Here is a 21,443-nt window from a genome sequence, read left to right as displayed (position 1 = left end):
GCACGCTGCACCGCGTCCACTTTTCCCCGCAACCGCGACTGTTGCCCTCGATCGGCTCATACCAATGGGATTGGCGCAACGAGAAAGGTACTGTCTACAAGTCTGTCGATGCTACAGCTGACCCGTACCGACGCGGTCGGCTAGAACTATTGGACTCTGTCATTTTCAGCATTGTGGTAGATCCGGACAGAGCTACCGACTTGGAAGAACTGTGTTTTGGGGATATTTCTGCAATTTAAAGGTTATCTTGCTAAGTACCTATTTTTCAGTATTGTATGTTGGATTTTTGCCGTTTTTGGTCTTGTTGGTTTAGATAAAGATTTGCTATTTTTTTTAAACTGGTGAGGTGTCCATTTGTAGTGTTTTCACTGTGTTACTATATGCATGCACAAATGTTTTACACACTGCCTCGGAGTTTGCTCGTGCCAAGCTACCAAGGGTGTGTGCAGGGTTTATTTTTGAAGTGTATCCCCCTTACCTTCACTTGAAAGAAGGGTCACTACTTGGACAAAGGTGAAAACCATTGCCAACGAGAGACCCCCCTTTCTAACATGGCCTGGTCAAATCCTCTGATTAGTGGAACCAACATGTGGGTGGAGCTAAGTCCCTCTGTCAGTAGTACTCTGAAAGCTATTTTTTGTTGATCGCATTAGGTAAGGTGACAGTTGCATTGTCGAGCCAGAGATAACTTTTCATGTAGATTATGTAGCCTTGGGCATCTCATCCTGCTCTCAAACAAAAAAAAACGTAATTCTGAAGATTAAAGTTAACAATGGAAATTGAAGGTTGCTAGGATTGCAATAAATTCCTTATGACTGCCCTCCTTCCATGTGCTGCTGCGAGATAAAGACAAATACTATAAATTATCAAGTTATCTAAGACACTTTAGCAACATTACAATATTATATGCGTGTCTGTGAAAGTAAAAGTTTGTGCAGTCGCACTGCTGCTGGCTCAGGCATCTGGTAAAATAAACAAAATTATTACAGCTGCGTGGAGGGAAGCACATTTTCCTGTGGAAGCACACAACTACTGCCCAATCAAAGAAAGAACTTCTCTCACAAGATGTTAACTTTCTTAGTCAGGCCTCATTTACCATTATTTGTGCTCCTGGTGCTGTATATACAGAGCTTTGACCACATCCATAAACCTAGAAGTAAATTCATTAACCCTCATCGCCTCCCATTAATAGGCCCAGCGCACCCTATTGAACACCTTAGCCCCATCAATGATGATAATAGCTAGGAGATCGAAATTCTCAGTTGCCAGGTCTCCGGCTGATCTCAATTGATGTGTCAGATCATGCAACTGCCAATCTGGGTGCACTATCTTGTTGACAACCTGGGAAATCCTCCTTGCTAGACTGCTTGTATAAACCTTTGAATCACAATTTAGTAAGGAAATGGCCTGTATGAATCTGCTCTCCTGGAATCTTTATGTGGTTTCAGAAGTAAATCAATTAGGACATTGTTCCTGTATGGAGTAATTTCTGATAGCTCCTCTAATGGCATGTTAAACAGGACCTCCTATATTGGAACTATTATTTCCTTCATTGCTTTAAAGAACTCCCCAGGAAGGGCATCTGGACCTGCCGCCTTCCAATTCTGGGATTAATTGTTTCGCGCAATAATTTCCTCCTCTGTAATATCCTCTAATATCTCTTCATGTTCTAAGCTTGATAGGGATTGTACTTAAAACCCTACCAACCACTTCCTCAAATCAGATGCCCTAAATTTTCCCTCTCAGAATAAAAGTCCTCGAACATTTTATAAAGGCATTCCAATATTTCCTCAGAATCTTTTGAAACCACACCATTACCAGACCACTATCAAACTTTCGACGTAATTCCGTCCCATTTCCGCTTTCACCTTCTAGGCTAGCAACTTGCCACTACTTTCACCATACTCAAAATGCGCAAGCTTCCTATCATGCCATCTTGCCCTCACTCTACTCTCAATGGCCTGAACATACTCTGGCTGTTTTCTTGCCAGCCTCTCTCTCACTACTTCTGTGCAGCCTCCTGGAGGCAAAACGAGAATCTTCCTCTCCATAGCCCTTAAATCCTCTTCAAAGCCCCTGTCGTCCTCTCATAATTTACTTGACCTAATAAAGCCGTGATTTTGCAAGAACCTATGGGTTATATGAGGCTCAAATTAACACTAAAGTAACACCTACTCCTAATCCGTGCATTGTCCACCTAGAGTTAATCCACGATTTATGGAAACTGATCTCAAACAAGACTTCAACATGAACGGAGCAGTGAATTGGAACATGTTTTATCACTTTAGCATTGTTAGGTAGCGGTTATCAATGAAAAAGTAGTTGATCCTACTAGAGCTCTGGTACTTAGTACTATAAAATGTATACCCTCTCCTTACCCCACCCTTTATCCGCCACACATTACATAGATTAAAATCTGTCGTCAGATTCTTCAAAAATTTCCTCTGCTTGGTTTGTCTTGTTGCTCCTCTCTGTTGTGATCTACCCAACACTTCATCCAAACATACATTAAAATTGCCCCCAAACACTATGGATAATGGGAAACCCAGCAATTCCCCCCAAATCCTGTAGAGGAAGAACAGTATCAAAATTTGGGCCATAATAGCTCCCACAAGTAAACTTATCTTGCCCAAAAGTCATACAACCTACCACCCACCTACCTCAACTGTCCGTTTTGAAGTCTACGACATTTACGCCACCATTTTTCTTTAAGAAGCACAGCACCGTTGGTGGAAAGGGACTGATAGGAACACACGACCTGATGAACTCATGGTAAACTACTAAAAAGACCATCACACACCCTTGCTGAAAGATGTGTTTCCTGCAGGTCTATAATGAGAGGCTGGCAATCCTTCAAGTACTAACATATTAAACTCTGTTTTCTTCTGCCTCAAAGGCCATTAAAATCCCATTACAAAATCACCTATGCCCATTCTATCCCAGTGACAGCCTGTTCTACTGATATAATTATCACAACTGTCCTTTCAGCAACCTAGGACACCTGACACTCCAATACATCCAAAGTGGCCATGAGGATAATTTTCACCAGTCACCCTTTTTTTGTCTTCTCCCCTGTTTTACTTTTAACCCTCTCTAAAACTCCTCACTGTCAAACCTCCCAATGTAAATAGGGGCATTCCGTTATGCCATTTCAAGCTCCACTTTTGGTAAAAAAGAAAAAAACATATGCTTCAGAAGCAATGTGCCAAAACTACTCCTACCCGCCCAAAAATAAAAAGCTACTAAGAAGGCTGTGAGAAATTGAAAAACAAAATCCAATACAGGGAAACAAATGTAGCCAACGCTAAAGGAAAAGAGAGCACACCAGGAAAAGAAATTCGCAAGGGAGAGCAACTGAGATCAGGACAATGAAAACACATCTTAGTGACGTCTTCCACTTTCTCAATGCAGCTGACATTATGCAGCAAGAAGCAAGACAAATGCAGAAAAAGGCAAGAGAAGTCCAGAAAGATGAAGAAAAGTGCAGGAAGAAGCAAGAGATGTGCAGAAAGAGCCAAGAGAGGAGCAGAAAGTCCTCCTGTGCCCCCAACTTTTTAGTGACGGGTACTGGTGGTAACTGACTCTGACTAACCAGGACGGGAGCCAGTGCTATGCTAAAAGACACTTAGAATACAGTGAAAAAACCTACATACACTAGGGAACACTATGCGTTGGGGTACCCCTGTAATGAGCATGACCTCCTCTGTATTTACCATGAGTTAGTGCCTGTGTCATTGCAAGAGTACATAGGTAGTGACTGGATGATTAGAGTGCTGCAAGGACAGTGCATGCTGATTTTATAACTCCTGGGGTTTGGGTGGAGTGATTGGATAAGTACTTGATGCTGGATGGGTGATTGGAGGAGTGCATGGGTAGTGAAAGAAGGTGGAGTGCATGGGTACAATCTGGGTAATTGGAGGAGTGAATTAGTACTGTGTAGGTGGTTAGAGATCTGCATGGGTAGTGCACAGGGGATTGTAGCAGTGCATGTGTTTGTGCCTAGGTCACTCCATGAGTACATGGGTACTGACTGGAAGATTAGAGTACTGCAAAGAGAGTGCATGGTGAATTTATAAGTGCCTGGGTTTTGGCGGAGTGATTGGATAAGTACATGGTGCTCCCTGGGTGATTGGAGGAGTACCTGGGTAGTGACAGGGTAATGGCTGGACTGCATGGGTATGGCTCAGGGTATTGTAGCAGTGCATGAGTGAGTGCACGGGTCATTGCATGAGGACATGGGTAGTGACTGGATCATTAGAGTGCTGCAAGGAGAGTGCATGGTGAATGTATAAGTGCTTGGGTTTTGGTGGAGTGATTACATAAGTACACACATGTCACACCAGACACCTCCCCCTCCCTTCACCACTGTGCAAACGCGTCTCCTGGCGTGTTTTAATTTGGGAAATTATTTCCCCTTGAATCCTAAGGGTCCCTGGGGGTCAACTAACCCAACATGTACCTCCAGTAAGCGCCACAGAGCTGTGTTGCAGCGAGGTGGTATGAGGCCACGCCCCTTTTTACAACTCTCTGCAACACAACTCGGTGGCGCTTACTGGATGTACCTGGTGGGCTAGTTGGCCCCCAGGGACCCTCAGGATTCAAGGGGACTTAATTCCCCATCTTAAAACGTGCCACAGGGTGCATTTGCACACTTGTCACATCAGGCCACGCCCCCTCCCTGCACCACTGTGCAAACGCACCCCCTGGTACATTGTAAATTGGGGGATTGAGTCCCCTGGAATCCTGAGGGTCCCTGGGGGCCAACTAGCTCACCAGGTACCCCCAGTAAGCGCCACAGAGCTGTGTTGCAGAGTGATGTAAAAAGGGGGCCACCTCTCTGCAAGGCAGCTCCCTGGAGCTTACTACAGGTACCTGGTGGGGGAGGGGGCGGGGCCTCTGGCGCAATTTTAATTTTGTTTTTTTGAAGGGGGCTGTGTGGCCCCCCTTCGTTTCCTATTTTTTTGGGCCCTAGGACCACATCCCCAACGGCCTGACCCCCTAATTTGTTAATGTAATTTTTTTTAAATGGAAGGGGGCGCTGCGGCTCCCATCCCGGGGCCATTTTCGGCCCGGTGACTCCATCTCCGGGGCATGGCGACTTTATATTTTTTTAATATATTTTCAAAGGAGGGGGTCTACGTGGCCCCCCTCCTGAGGCTTCTGTTAGTCCCGAGGACCCCATCCCCCAGGCCACTGCCTCATTTAAAAAAAAAATTTACTAGGGAGGGGGGCCACGTGGCCCGCTCCCGGGCCCTCTCCTTTGGCGATCGTGGGGGGAGACCCAATGCCCCCACGTTCCCTGCCGGCTCCCCGCCTCTTGCGGGAGCCGGCATTGCTTTCCCACATGGGGAGCTGCTAACATGCAGCTCCCCGGGTGGAAAAGCAATCGGCTTTGCTTCATTGAAGCGAGATCAGGTTTCCCTGCTCTCGCTTCAATGAAGCAAAGCAGAGTTTGCTATGCCTACCATAGCAACCAGCAGTGGTAGGTGGTGATCCCCGGTGCTCAGAGCTCTGTAACGGACCCCCAAATTTGCATTTTAGTGCCGCAGGGAGGTGGTGGTCCCCGGGGCATGTGGAGGGCTGGAGCCCAGCACACAGGTTTTGTTTCTTTTTTTTAAAAACAAGCCCCGGGGGTGGCGGTCCTCGGGGCTGCGGGGGGGCATGAGTCCCCGCAAATAATTAATGAAAGCCCCAGGGGTGGTGGTCCCAGGGACTTGGGGGGCCTTGGAGGCCTACCACACATTTAAAAATTAGCCCCAGGGGGTGGCGGTCCCCAGAGCTGCGGGGGGGCTGGGCCCCCCACACACATTTTTCCAGTCCCCCCTGGACCTGGCCCACCGGGGGGTTTCAATACAACAAAGCACGGGAGCCCGCGCTTCGTTTTGTTTAATTAAAACAAAAATGCTTTTTTGGGCCCTGGGGTTCTTGTGGAACCCTCTGAGCAGGCCTAGGGGGGCAGGGTGTTTCAACCCTGCACCCTTTTCTTGTTTTTTGCATTTGTTTCTTGTGACTCGGTTCTACTGAGTCACAAAATGGCTGCCAATAATCCCTGGTTTGGAGTGTTGACAGCCAATTAGAAGAAAGCTCGTGTACGGGAGGGTCTGCATAGCCACCGCGCTTCTAGATATCGAAACCTTTATTTTTTGATATTCTCAGCAACAACTGAACAGATTTACACCATTTTAAAAAAGGCCGCTTTCTGAACCAAGCACTAACTTCATGCCAAATTTGGTGTAATTCCTTTCAGCAGTTTGAGCTGTAGCCGTGTCTAAAGTTTCCTATTGGAAATTGATTTTCTGACCTCTTTTTTTTAAATTTCTCAGGAACTACTGAACAGATTTACACCATTTAGCAAAAAGAGTTATTTCTCAAACAAGGGCTACCTTTTTGCCAAATTTGTTGTAATTCCGTTCAGCAGTTCGGGCTGTAGCCATGTCTAAAGTTTCCTATAGAAAATAACAAGTAGAAAACAAGTTTTGGGACCCCCCTTTTTTCTCGGCCCCTGCTTACCGATTCACCCCAAAACTTAATTTAACTTTGATGGGAGCTGACAGGAACACCGCACTATTTTTGAAAAGTTTGTGAAGATTCTTCAACCGGCGCCAAAGTTATTGGGAAAAGAAAAATGGTTTTCCTATGGAAACTAGGTCCTAACTATAACTAACTACGTTGGCCAAATAATAAGGACCAGGAATCAATAATTTGAGCAAATCAGTTTTATTTCTAATTAATAGTTAATCCGATATATATGCATGCAGACAGGAAAATATTAAACAGATAGGAGATTACAGCTGGCCAGCTGAAATATCACGATGGGTTCAGTCTGAATAGGATAAGATGCAAATTAATCACAGCAATACAGAAACTGAGAAAGATGCAAATTAATCACAGCAATACAGAAACTGAGAATCAGAAATAGATGTTCCTTAGAGAAACTCTGATTCTTTCTCCTAAACATGAACGTTCTAATGTCATCTAATCAAGGCTCTAGGTTTAGACTAAAGATAGTTCATAGAATAGGGTCAAAAGGAAATTTGGAAGAGTGAGAATGTGCCAGTATGTTACAGACTCAAGTAGAAGTCTTGCAGAATTTGAATAAATGTCTGGCATGAAGCTTCACACTTGGGAGAATAAAATCAGGAGAGAGGTCTGTACCCCTCAAAGTCTAAGGTAATCTGATCTAACTTCTAACAGTGTGATCATTGATTAAAACAATAGAGAATTCAGCAACAGTCGTATCTCTTTCCACCCACCAGGAACCAGTCGCTACAATCCTTATGTAATTGCAATGTTACCAGACTTTCCCATTCCACAGAACTCGAACAGTTACTGCAACATTGAACATCCCTCCTCAACTGATACGCGATGAATAGGAGGCTTCATCTGCTCATTAGGTCTTTACGTTTCTTGCCAAGATTTTCTTCTTTCTCTAGCTAATGAAACCTTAAGAACGTCCCTGCAAAGGAAAGAATACGCTGACCAAGCAAAGCACATTTCAAAATCAAGGCCTTTAGTCAGGCTAACTTTAACTAAACATTTAAACGTGCACTTCAAATACATGGTTATACTTGCGCATATGTAAATCAAGCACACATGCAAACGTGAACAAAAGCATACATGATAACCCTTTCAAACATGACTTTCAGAATATATGCAACTGTGGGATGTATGACATTACAACGCATGCTTTTACCACGCATGCTGTTACGACGCAGTTTTTACAACGCATGCTGTTACTACACATAGCGCTTAGGGGTGTTGGATAGTGAATAGTTTAATTTACTATTCCAACTCCAGTCCCCGTGGATAGTAGGGAAGGTGTTGGATAGTAAATTAAATCTATTCCCTATCCTAAGCGCCCCCCAGCGCAATCGTTGTAATGACATGCGTTGTAATGGTTGCGTCGTAAAGGCACTGCGTGGTAAAAGTTACATTGTAAAGGATGTTTCCCGCAACTGTGACCTAAAGTTTAAATGCAAACGTGAATACATAAAATATTTATCTGAACATTAGTGCACACGTTTATGAAGCTTCCGTTTCTCAGTGGTAACATTTCATTAATGCATTTATATGTTCACACGTTAATATTATTAAGGCCAAATATAAATGCAAATTTCGCATTGATGACCGTGTAAGGGATGGGGTCTAATTTGCACTCCCCCACTGAGAATTTTTAATATTTACCACCTTATTGTGCTATGCAAAATCTGAAGTTTCTGGAAATGGTGATTACACATAATTTTAAATTCTGAATTGGGAGAAATTTGCCTCAGACCCCAAGTATTTCCCATATCAAATTCCCTCAAATACTATTTGAAGAAATGTGTTCTGGTAAATCAGGACAAAATATTGAGAAAATGTGCAGTTTAAACATGCACAAACCCACAGTCACAGGTTATTCCTTCAACAGCAATCAATACCCTGAATGTTGTGCAAAAAATCCCTCAGGTAAAAGCGAACCATGTGGCTACAGTTTGCATCAGTGAAAAATAGGCAAATCTAATCTAACATGTTAATGATTTGTATTGATTTTCTCTGGAAAGTAATTTCGGAGTCATAGTGTTTCTCGAATGGTACTTAAATGAAGTGCATGCATGCAATCGGGCATAGGCAAAATAACATGTCATTGTGTATCTTTTTTCAGATAATGACGGATTTAGAGCTAGAATGTACGACATTACCCAGCATCCATTTTTTAAGCGGACCATTGCTGTGCTTGTCCTGGCTCAATCTGTCCTGCTCTCTGTCAAGGTATGTTCTTTTTTGTGGGATTTGCAACAGCAACTCAACATTAGCTTACCTTTTTTTTAAATGTAATCTGTATTTTATTCAGTTATTTATCGTTGATTTCTAAAGCCCAATGTGTCACTCCAGTGGCGGCTAGTACTATTAGCTGGAATGGGGGTGATCGGGGCACAAACACACACAGAAACAGTCACTCACACTCATGCATTCACATCCGTCCACAACACTCACTCTCAAACATTCACGCATGTACCAAACATTAAAAATAAAATCGTACATACCTGCGCAGCTCTGCCTTGGAGTTCCCAGGAGGGTTGGGAATGCTGCCTTCCCAAATTGGCTCAGTCCTTGGCCCTTCAGGGCTTAGTACTGAAGCGCCCAGGTCAGAGGCAATCAGATACACCCCCCTTGTAACAAGGGGGAGGGCCTTGAGGTGCTTTGCCAGGGTGAAGTGGTCACACCCACAGGAGCTGTGACTTCTTTAGCCTGGCAAAGTTCCGCTCAGGCAGCCAGGAGCCTGCGCATCTAACACATGTCGAGCTGCCTAACTTGAAAATAAAGAGTGCACTTTGGCTGGCCTTTACTGAGCCTGACAGACACTCTTTATGATGGCCAATTGGAGAAGGGGCGTGGCCCCACAGCCAATTACAATGTGTTGTGGCTGTGTCACTCCCTATCCCATACTAGGGATAGTGATAGAAAATGACCGCTCTGTAGTCTAATATTCTATTGTACATGGGAATTTGATTGTATACCATGTCATGCAAAGCCATTTATGTATTTTTCCTAGGAACATTTTCCTGTTTTGAATTTTGAAATTCAAATAGTGTGCAATATACAATTTAATTTCCTGTTTGTGCCTGGTTCTTAAACACTGCTTTTGTCTTTTTCTAGTGGGATGTTAATGACAAAGTCACAGTCCCCTTAGCAACAATGTCAGTGGTTTTCACCTTCATTTTTGTGTTAGAGGTAAGGTATATCAGTCACAATATTCTGTAAATTCTAATAAGTTATGTAATGGGATTTGGAAGATTTTGAATAAAACTTGTTATGTTCATGGGCAAACCCTGGTTATCAATGGTTTATATAAGGATAGACAAGACTTGGCAAAACCAATACATCCGACGTTAATGTACTACGACGTGCACATTTAGGCATATCCAAATGCTGTTTTTTAAGAGTTCATACAATAAAACCCAACTTTTTGAATTTGCCAAGGCTTATTTAAATATGTGTTGTTGCAGCACTCGAGAAACTAAACATACTATATTTAAAATATGGTTTCTCTACTCTGATCTGCCAATGAAATAGAAAATGCAGTGAAGCAATGCATAACATACAGTACACACAATGTGAGCCTTTTAGTCATTTTAAAGTAAGTGTCAACTAGAAATAGGTTGAGAATTATGAGATTATATGTTTTCACTCATCTTTATCATGTATTTTGGTCTTATCATAGAATCTCTTCCCTTCAAAAAATGCCCAGGATGTTTTTTCTGAAAGACATGGTCGAACATCATTCACTCTGCTTCTGATGCTAAACCCTGTATAGCTGTAAATTGGTCAACGTAGTTGTATAGTGGTTTTATTTAGCATCAACCTGTGGCCACTTTGAAGCCCCACACATACAGCCAGTAATAAAAAGGTGTTGACCTAAGGAAGCTGCTGCAAAGACATCACATCCTGGCAATTTTACATGACAGCGGGTTGGTTCCAACTCAACTGGCTTAACTGCGGTGTGCTGTGCAGGCAGTGACACGTTCCCCTCTATAAAGAAGCAACTACAAAATAAAACCAGCATCCTATTATCTGCTGTAAAAGGCATAAACTACATGTAAAATGTATAACTGCACAAGGGCTTTGTGGGCCGAACTGAATATGAAAGACAGTTCAGGGAAGCAATGGCTAAAAGGAACTCCCTCAAAGCAACAAATGTCTGAAAGCAGCTGACCCAAAGCCCCTTTGTATGCATTATTTACATGCGATCGGGTAGACTGCTTGTTGTCTCGTCAGACCTAGAATGAATGATGCACTTTATCCTTTTGAGGGTCTTGACTAGACAGCGCATGTACTGTCTCTTCAAGACATTTTTTTTACTATTAGTGAGCTTACAGCCTACCTATTGCTTACCAGAGGTTGGTGTCAGTGTCACTCTCATATGCCTGTTTCTATAAGGTCTGCTCATGACAGCTTAACTTCCTTTTTGTCTGCTAAACCCTCCCATGGAGCATGACCCAAGTACTTGTGTTCTTACCCTGTTTCTCTTGTGGGAGCTCTTTTTTTCTTTAGCTTTAAACAGTCCTTGCGAGAGCACGTCACCCACATACTGAGTTTTAGCTTTTTTGCAGCAATGCCCATTTATTTATTTATGGCTGAGTATTTCTTAGTATTCAAATAGTTTTTCATGCACCCAAAGGCAGCATATGTCTTGATTTTTTTTAAATTAGTATAACTTCATTTCATGTACATGCCAGATTATTTGAGCAGTCATTGCAAGTGCACTTTTTTCCTTCTACAGTCGGACAAATCCTGCAGTTTGTCAATTATTTCCACATTGCCAATTTATTTTTTATAAGTATAACTTCCTTTTATGTTCACAACAAATTCTTACCCTATACCACTCCACTCTATGCCACTTAACTCTACTCCACTGTACTCTACATCACTCCATGCCACTCCACTTGGCATCACTCTACTCCCCTTTACTCAATTCCAATCTACACAACTGTGCACTAGTCTGTTCAATGCCATTCTACTCTATGCCACTTTACTCAACAGCACTCTTCTCTGCGGTACCCTACTCTATCTCACTCCATTCCACTGAACACTGCTCTACGCCACTCTATGTCACTCCGTGCCACTGTTCTCTACTCCAATTCTACTTTATGCATCTCTACTCTATGCCACTCCTCTGTACTCTTCACCACTCCACTCCATGCCACTCCTCTCTACATCACTCCTCTCTTTGCCATTCCACTGTATGCCACTCCACTTAATCCCACTCCACTCTATGCCACGTCACTGTACTCCTCTCTTCACCACTCCACTCTCCGCCATTCCACTCTGTGCCACTTTACATTTCTCCACTCTATGACACTCCACTCTAAGGTACTTCACTCTATGCCACTCTGCTCTGTGCAATTCTACTCTACACCATGCTACTCCATGCTGCTCCATTCCACTGTACGCTGCTTTACATCAGTCTTCGACACTCCATGCCACTGTACTCTATGCCACTCTACTCCACACTCTGTACTCTATGTCACTCTACTCTATGCTACTCCACTCTACTTCACTCCACAGCACTCTACTCTGTGCCACCCTACTCCATGACCCTTTCCGCTACTCCACACTAGTCCACTCTGTGGCACTCCACTCCATGCCATTCCACTCTATGCCCCTCTACCCCACTCAATGCCACTCCACTATATGTCTCTCCATTCTATACCACACCACCTCTATGCTACTCCACTGTACAGTGCTCCACTCCACTCTACTGTAGCCACTCTGCTTTACACCGCTCCACTATATGCCACTCTACAAAATTTCATGCCACTCTATAGCATCTACTCTATGCCACTCCACTCTATGCACACCACATAATTCCACATCACATTACACTGCTTCCCTCTATCCCCCTCTACCCTACGCTGCTCCATTCTACTCTACGCTATGTCACTCTACTCCACTCCACTTTAAGCCATTCCACTCTGCTCCACACCACTTCGCTATACGCCACTCTACCACACCCTACTCTATGCCCCGCCACTCTATGCCATTCTGCTCTACACCACTCCGCGACACTCTAGTCTATGCTGCTCTTCTTCACTCCACACCACTCTACTCTATGTCACTCCACTCTATGCACACCACATATCTCCACACCATATTACACTGCTTCCCTCTATGCCCCGCTACCCTACGCTGCTCCATTCTACTCTGCGCTACGTCACTCTACTCCACTCCACTTTAAGCCATTCCACTCTGCTCCACACCACTTCGCTATACGCCACTCTAAACCACTTGACACCATTCTACCACACCCTTCTCTATGCCCCGCAACTCTATGCTATTATCCTCTACACCACTCCGCGACACTCTAGTCTATGCTGCTCTTCTTCACTCCACACCACTCTACTCTATGTCACTCCATGCCATGCTATGCCACTCTATGCTGCTGTACAACAGGGCTAAAACACAATGGCAAAGCCACTAGCTCTAGGATAGGCGAGAACTATTGGCTTTGCCAATGCTTGTTTCGATCAATCAATTGACCAGCTGAGCATGCCTTAAAACTTATAACTAGTTTCCCATTTGTAGTTCAGGGAAGACATTTCCGCCTGGATGCATAATATGTGTAGTCCTTTTCTTTCGTGTGTGTTGGTTTCCCTTTTAGGAAAGTCCAGTAGCTTAATTATTCTGACATTGCCGAAAAAATATAAGTTCATACGATTGTTAGCAACATTCTACATTATTTCAAAATGTGGTGAAATATTTGCTTTGAAATGCCATGTGTTATGAAACTGCGAGTCAAAGTTTATTATAGAAAAACAAACCGAGCAATCCAGTTCAGACCACAATATCTATATGAATTCAACTTCACAATGTATTGATCAAAGATATTAAAAATACATACATGCATAATAGTACAAAAATAAAGAAACAAAGAAAAGTATTTGTGTCAGTGTGAGAAGCATGGCTATGAGAATGGGTATGCTGAATCGCTACATCAAACAGGATGGTGTATATATATATTTATACCATCCTGTGTGTAACACAGAAGGCTTTATCCAATGGTGCAACAAACTTTACCCAATATTGCAACAAAAAAGTACATGCATCAAATCGCATCACAATCACGTGATGAGATATATTGTGAGACCCTTAAAATGGAGTCGAAAGATTGATGGACCACACTTAGTAAATACCTTGCCCTGGGTTAATTGTATTTACAACGTGTAGTAAATACCCCATGCTATTCCAACAAACTCGTAATAAAGTCCAAAGACAGAGTCAAAGGAAAAGGTTAGAGAAGTCAAGGTGCATTGCCCCATGTAATATTGAACAAACAAAACAGGAGCACTGAATCTGTCTGAGGCAAACCCCAGCCCCTCAGCAATGGGAATCTGACCCTTTTTGGTCCTGGCTACCTCTGGCTTTAGATGGGACTACGTGTCAAGACCAGGAGCAATATTAAGTTTACTGGTAAAGTATATCTCGTATCTTGAAATATGGCTGGGCTAGATAACACAAAATAGCAGTTCTTGAGTACTCAAAAGGCTGCAATAATTTGCCTTCGGGAATCTGGGGCAGTTACATATTTCGAGGTAGCCTCCTATTATGCATTCCACTGCCCTGTTTCTCCCACTAGTTGTGGTCATGCTAAGGGAGGTATTGCAAATATTCTAACAATATTCTTAAGTTAGAGTAGCTATCTCATTTGCTATAACAAAATCGATCTCCTATGTTTGAAGATTTATTTTGCTTTTGCTAGGGAGTCCAAGTGTGGGTCCTTACTTTTTTAATATTTATGTTCCTCCTAGTTCCCAAGGTAATTATATTTTTGTAAATATATTTGAGTTCATGAATGCAACAATGGTCAGAGAAAAGACATCATGTATCAATATAACCAGAGATTCTAATGCTAAGGTTTCCGATAAGGCTATAGAAGATGATAGAATCCCCAAATTAGAGAAGGTTTGAAAATCCCAAAGGTGCAATTTACGGCTAATTTTAAGACAGATAAACATAGATATTTCCTTGTAGGGGAATTGAAGCCCATAGGAGCTAATATTTCAAATAGAAGAAAGGCAGCTGACGTCACAGGCCAGGCTACCTGATATGGTCCTATTGGTTGACTGATTATGTCAAAATCACCTTTCAGCTTCTTGACTGTCTTAGAAATGTCATAGAGATGGAGATTGTGAAGGTGATTGTTAGAATGTGGGTTACTGATTGACAGGGGTGTGAGCCCTGGTCAATCAACAACGCCAGTTCTAGTCAGGGTACGGCTCAAGCAAACCCCAAATTAACCTGTGTTCAACGCCCTGGTAGCTTGGCACAGAGCAGGTAGGCTTTACTTAGAGGCAATGTGTAAAGTATTTGTGCAAAACTTCAAACAGTAAAACAATGAAACAACCACAAAAAAGATCCCACACCAGGTTAGAGAAATGGAATTGAATTTAATAAATAAAACAGGACCAAAATGACAAAATCCAATCAGTAGAACCAGAGATAATCAATTTTAAAGATTTAGGTATGAATAGCGCCAGAAAGCACCAAGTGCCAACTGTGGATATCAGGTCATGCAGGACTGGGACAAAGTCACAAGGTCAGGCCGACTGCGATGGAGTTAGGAGTGCTCAACAGAGTGCCTTAAATCCTGGTTTGTGGAGCTTTGTGTTGATCCGTGTCAGAGATGTTTCAAGCAGCCAAAGCGATGCGTCAGTTTCGAGATGCATTGAAGCTCAATACGAGGACCGACATTGTCATAGAGATTCCATCAGATGGGGCTTGTGATGTGAAGTTGGGCATTGAGGCAGTGGGCAGTTGGGGCGATGCGTCGGTTCTGAGGAGCTGTCAGGTGGAGATGCAGAGTCTTGTATCCGGCGTCGTCATTGAGGCTGCTGTTGATGAGGGTTGCGAGGGCCTGTGGCAATGATGCATTATGCAGTTGGGGCAATGCAATGGCTCTAAACACCAATGATGTGATGAGGGTCTTTGCAACGATTCCAATCCATGCAGCAGTGGTGATGCATCAGTATTCCTTGGGCTTGCACCGCACAGCAGCCGAGATGTGTTGATTCCGCTGGTTCTAAAGAAGCTGGCAGAGCACCTTATGCCCACTTCCAAAGCTCCAGTACTGGGGTGGCACTACTTGGCAGGGTAGTATCACAGATGGCAGAATCCAGGTGCAGATGCAAGGTTGTTGAAAGCCTCTTGTGTCCCTGAGTCTTCAGATCAGGAGGCCAGCCCACAAGTCCTTGGAGCTAATAAGTGTGCTGGGTTCAAGAGATGCAGGTCCAGTCCTTCTCACCCAGGCAAGAGTGAAACAGGCAGCAGGTCAGCACAGCAGTTCTTTCAGAGCAGCAGTCCAGCAGAGCGGTGGTCCTTGTAGCAGCACAGCCATCGTTTTTCCTTGCAGAGTAACCACAGGTCCAGAAGTGTGCTGAAGAGTCGGTATCTGCGGTTCTTCTTTTATACAAAGGTGTGCATTTTAAGTGAGGAGAAGCTTCTAGAGGCATGTCTTTTAAGTGCACAGATGTCCTGCCTTCCCTGTCCGGGGTCCAGACTAACTACAGGGGTATGCAGCCCTTTGTGTGGCGGCATGACACAGCCTATTCAAGTGTAAGTGGGGCTGTGCCCAGCTCTTCCCTCCCATTCTGCCAGTGATGGCCCATCAAATTACACCTAAGCTCCCATTGTGTATGGCTGTCACTCACACCCAGTCATGTGACCCAGTGACAGGCTGCAGGCACCAAATGGCTAAGGCAAGAAAATGCCAACTTTCTAAAAGTTGCATTTTCAGAATTGTAATTTAAATTCCGACTTCTCCATAAGTTAGGATTTTAAATTAGAATTACGGCGACACCGAACATGAACTGGTCATCTCTTCCCATTTGGAAATTACACTTATAAAATGTAATAAGGCAACTCCAATGTTATCCTACGGGAGAGATAGGCCTTGCAGTAGTGGAAAACAAATGTAAGAGTTTTTCACTACCATGACATCTAAAACTTAAACGTACGTGTCCAACCTTTTAGATACATTGCACCCTGCCCTCTGGGCTGTCCAGGGTCTGCCCTCAGAGTGACTTCTATGTATTTAAAAAGAAGGTTTGGACCTGGTAAAAGGTATTTTGAAACAGAATCTGTTTATATGCCAGGGTGCACTGTTCACAAGCCCAATAAGGTACTATTAATTGTGATTGTTTAAATAATTCTTCACATCAAATAATACATTAAATACATGTTATCCATCAGTAAAAATTAAATCCACAATGTTTCGTCATTTGTATATCTACCACCAAGCGGTTAATCATGGAACGTCACAAACCAAGCCGTACATCTTGTACGTAAGTTTATGAAAATCTTAAACGGACGGCGATCCCTGCCTGCTCTCCTTCTCAACCGTCTCCGTGGAATGGCCCGTCACCACAGAACCGATGGAGGATTCTGACAGTGAACATGCCACCCCATGAGACACAGTAAGACGGCAATACTTAAGTAGAACATATCCCCATTCGTCATAACAAGCAAAACAAAACATACAGAAGAGTAAATACAAGAAGCAAAACAAGTAATAGTAAAATAAATGTGCAATGCATCATATATGCTAAATAAAACAAACTGCAAAAGAACTATAATCATCAGGTAAAACATCACTTGTTCAAATAAAGAAACAATATCAATTCATAACAAAGTCATCAAATTTTCTTGGAACCTGGCGCAACCGAGCAGGTAAATGATGTTCAACATCACTAACACCACCACCCACCCCCTTCCTTTTGACAACAGGAGATGAGAAAACATTTGAGTTAGACAAATCGTAATTTTTCATGTACAAAGCCAACCTTCTAAAATTCCATTTCTGACCATACTCAAGAACTACATGCCAGTTGTGAACATCTTTAACTTTCATGGGGTCAGAAAATTTATTTGGACCACTCTCTATTTTACCATATTTAATTTTGATCAAATCACCAACTTCAATGTTACCAAAGCGTTCTGTTTTAGTAACTATAGTGTCACATTCATACATCCAAAAAAGGTGTAAGTTTTAGTTTTTGGTAGTCTGCCTCTCATTCGCATAAAAGGCATTTCACCAATAATACTATGGACAGTGGTATTATGTGCCCACACCATATCCTGTACACACTTTTGAATATTCTGTCGGCCTTGTATAGCCAATTGAATTGCACCCTTAACTACTCTATTCATCCTTTCTACTATACCGTTTCCCTGAGGGTTGTATGGAGAGGTACACATGTGTTTAATACCATTATGTTGAAGAAAACTCTGCATGACATGAGAGTTAATTGCGTTCAATTATCGGTGATTAAGGTATGTGGAAATCCTTCCCTCACAAAGATAGAGTTAAGACTTTCAATAACTGTAAGGGTAGTGATATTTCTTAAAAATTTCACTTCAAGCCATCTTGAAAAAACATCCACCAAAACCATACCAAACCGTAAATCACCAGAAACATATTCTAGCGGACCAATAAAATCAAGACAAACTTTCTCGCAGGGTAGACCAAAACTACTGCTAATAGATCCCGTGAACTTGGAATTCGTTTTTAATCGTTTCTCACTTTCCCTACATAAGGAACATTTTTCAACCCAAGTTTTTACGTCTTCGTCAAGGTCTGGACTCCAAAACTGACTTTTTAATCGTTTGGAAGTATTGGTCTGCCCAAGATGTCCTTCGTGAGCTAACAAGAATAATTTCTTCCTGAGGGTACTAGGACGAATACATTTCTCACCCTTCAATGTCAAATCATCAGAAACTCCAATGCTGAGTTCTTCTTGTAATTTAACATAAGCACGTAAGGAGGGTTTGATTAAGCCTTCACGTCTCCATCCCAAACGAATAGAACTGACCAAATCACAATGATCAGAGTCGGTAATGGCAGCTTCATGCCATTCTTCTTTAGAGATGGCTTTGAATATTTCCACACCCGCGTCATCAATACTGGCCACACAGCAAATTACCTCATCCTCAAAATTAAAAACATCTTTCTCAAATAATGGAAGTCTAGATAAACAGTCTGCCTGGACATTTTTCCAACCAGTAATGTATTTTATCAAAAAATGCTTGTAATTTCGATGCGAACCTCATCAAGCGAGGTGAACTTTTATCGGCACCCCCGGGCTGAGAATTCTAATTAACGGTTTATGATCAGTTCTGAGGGTGAAATGACTACCCTAAATGTATGTTCGAAAGTAATGCACACCCCAGGCTGCAGCCAGAGCCTCGCGCTTAATACCTGCATAGTTTCGTTCATCACTGTTGAGTGTACGTGAAGCAAATGCAACAGGTTTCTCAACACCCATCTTGCTTTGAGAAAGGACTGCCCCAATCCCGCGTGCACTAGCATCAACCGTGATAAACGTGTCTTCGCCAGATTCAAAAGGTGTGAGAATACCAGCATTGATAATTTCACTTTTGATGTTCTGAAAAGCATTTTCTTGCGGAGTGTCCCAAGAAAAGGATGCTCCTTTCTTTAACAATTGCCTTAGTGTCTCAGTTTTGTGTGCAAAATTGTCTACAAAGTTCGAATAGTACTCTATTAGTCCCATGAAGGACTTTAACTGTTATTTAGTAGTGGGTGTGGCAACATCTCTGATGGCATGTAATAAATCCTCTTTAGGTTGCACACCTGCTTCGGAAATGGTGTACCCTAAATAATCTACTTGTTTGGCTAAGAATAAACATTTATCTTTCCTTAATGTAAGACCAACATTTTGTAAAGAATTCAACACATTATCCAAGGTTACATTGTGTTCAGCAAGATTTTTACCAGTAATGAGAATATCGTCTTGAAAATAGTGAACATTGGTGAAATCCTTAAGGATGTGATGTATCATACGTTGGAAAACGCTAGCGGCTGAGGCTAGGCCGAAAGGTCATCTCTGGAATTGAAATACTCCTTCCAACGTAAGAAATGCTGTTAATTTTCTAGAATTGGGATGCAAAACAACCTGATGGTAAGCTGATCTTAGATCGAGTTTTGAGAAAAATGTTGCGTTATCCATTAATAATACAATTTCAGAGATGTTAGGGAGGGGAAAACTGGCAACAAGGATGTTTTGATTTAGGAATCTAAGGTCCATACAAAAACGAAGTTTGCCATCCTTTTTTTTAGTAACAACAATCGGAGAAATCCATTCTGAGACTTCTATTTGTTCAATGATATCTTGTTTTTGCATATCAAGTAACATTTCTTTGACTTCCTCACAGACTGCAATAGGAATTCTCCTAAGAGGATTTCTGACAGGAATGGCATCCTTCTTGAGTTTTATTTCATGTGTGTACCCTGACAATTTCCCTAATTCAATTCGAAAAATATTTTGGAACTTAGACAAAATTGACTCAAGACTGGGATATTCTTCAATGACCAAAACATGTTCAGGAGATCAAGAATCAATAATAATGTGTAAGTCATGTTGTTGTGTCCAACCTAAAATTGCCGGCCCATCTTCTGAAATATAAACTTTGCCAGTAGCATTTCGCCCTTTGAATTCGAATTTGGTCTCCATAACACCTTTAATATCAATGGTTTCACCCCCATAGCCTTTAGGAGAAACATCAGTTGGCGATAGAATATAATCAAGCCAACATTCTTTAAAAATGCGAAACGGAATAATGGTGAACATGGAGCCTGTGTCTACCAAAGGAGATAAGGAAACACCATTCAACATAAATGTTGCTTTAGGTCTTTGCAAGGTACTAGAGCATTATCTTCAATACACAAGGCCATCTCATGAGAAATAGATTAATCATCAACAAAAGCAACTCTGTTTTTCCTAGAATTATTACAAACGGCACTTAGGTGACCATTTTTCCCACAACTTTTGCAAGTTTTATCCCTTGCAAAACATCCTGCAAAATCCGCAGCATGATTTACACTACCACATCTAAAACAACCGTTGAATTTGCTTTTGTAGTCACTAGAAACTCTTGTTTTTGGCTTTACAGGTTGTTTAGTTTTCACTTCAGAGTTAGCAGGTGAGTCTTTTTTTGAAAAAACGTTTACAGATTCATCTTTTTTAAGTTCCATAGAACGTATCTTTTGCATGCACTTGTCAGATTCTTCTACCACTTTAGCAAGGGTGATAGCTTCAAGTAAAGACGGTATTTTGGCAGCCCAAAGTTTCTCTTGCATTCTCTTGTTTTTACACTGAACGATGAGCTGATCTCGAATTGGTCACACATATTGCCAAAATCACATTTTAGAGCAAGTTCTCTTAATCTGGTAACCATTTGATCCACTGTTTCATTTCCTTTTTGTGGAATAGTATAAAATGTATACCGTTGCATGACAATATTAACTTATTTTCCGAAGTATTTTCCCAGTCTTTGCTTGGCTTCAATATATGGATTATCAATAGGTTCACCATCAGTACCTATAATTTCAGGTAAAAATGTGAAAGCGTGTTGACCAGCTTTGCCTAATGAGTTTAACAAAATGGCTTTTTTTCTAGAGTTTTGAAATCTAAGGCCATCTATGACTTCCAAATAATTTTCAAAAATGCCTATCCACTCTTCCCATTCGATATCAGGTATATCTCCCTCTGCTAAAAATGAGGGACGAGGAGTAATATTTTGCGAAGCTGCCATATTGGTGAGAATGATAGGTATAAGTAAAAGAAATATGCAAAGCAAAGAAACAAAAGGAAACTAAAAAGAAAGTAAACTACTGAATGTTGGAATAAACTGTTGAATAGGTGTGCAGATCACCGTATAATAAAAGTGCCAGTAATTTGCAATATAAGGGTAGAGATAAAGTCGCTGGTAATTTGCTGAAAAGGTGTGCAAATCACCGTAAATAATGAAGAACCTTGAAATATCTTGTATAACTGTGTGAATAACTGTGAATATTAAAGAAACTGGTAGTTTGTTGTAAAGGTGTGCAAATCACCGTGAAAACTGGGATAAGAGATAATTTGCAGTAAAGGTGTGCAAATCACCGTGAG

The 21,443-nt window shown here is 42.0% G+C and overlaps 1 protein-coding gene across 1 annotated transcript in view; it reads left to right on the top strand.

Moving 5' to 3' along the window:
* The window catches only part of NALCN (sodium leak channel, non-selective), a 3,094,418-nt gene that overhangs the window by 2,940,859 nt on the left and 132,116 nt on the right, over window positions 1-21,443 (top strand). Inside the window, exons 34-35 of the mRNA XM_078657626.1 lie at window positions 8,645-8,751; window positions 9,640-9,714. Coding sequence (XP_078513752.1) covers window positions 8,645-8,751; window positions 9,640-9,714 — 182 coding nt within the window. The remainder of the gene's footprint in view (window positions 1-8,644; window positions 8,752-9,639; window positions 9,715-21,443) is intronic.

Source organism: Lissotriton helveticus, chromosome 8, assembly GCF_964261635.1.
Source record: "Lissotriton helveticus chromosome 8, aLisHel1.1, whole genome shotgun sequence".
Classification (NCBI taxonomy): Eukaryota; Metazoa; Chordata; class Amphibia; order Caudata; family Salamandridae; genus Lissotriton; species Lissotriton helveticus.
Note: the sequence above shows the minus strand (reverse complement) of the source record. Positions and strands in the feature narration are given on the sequence as shown.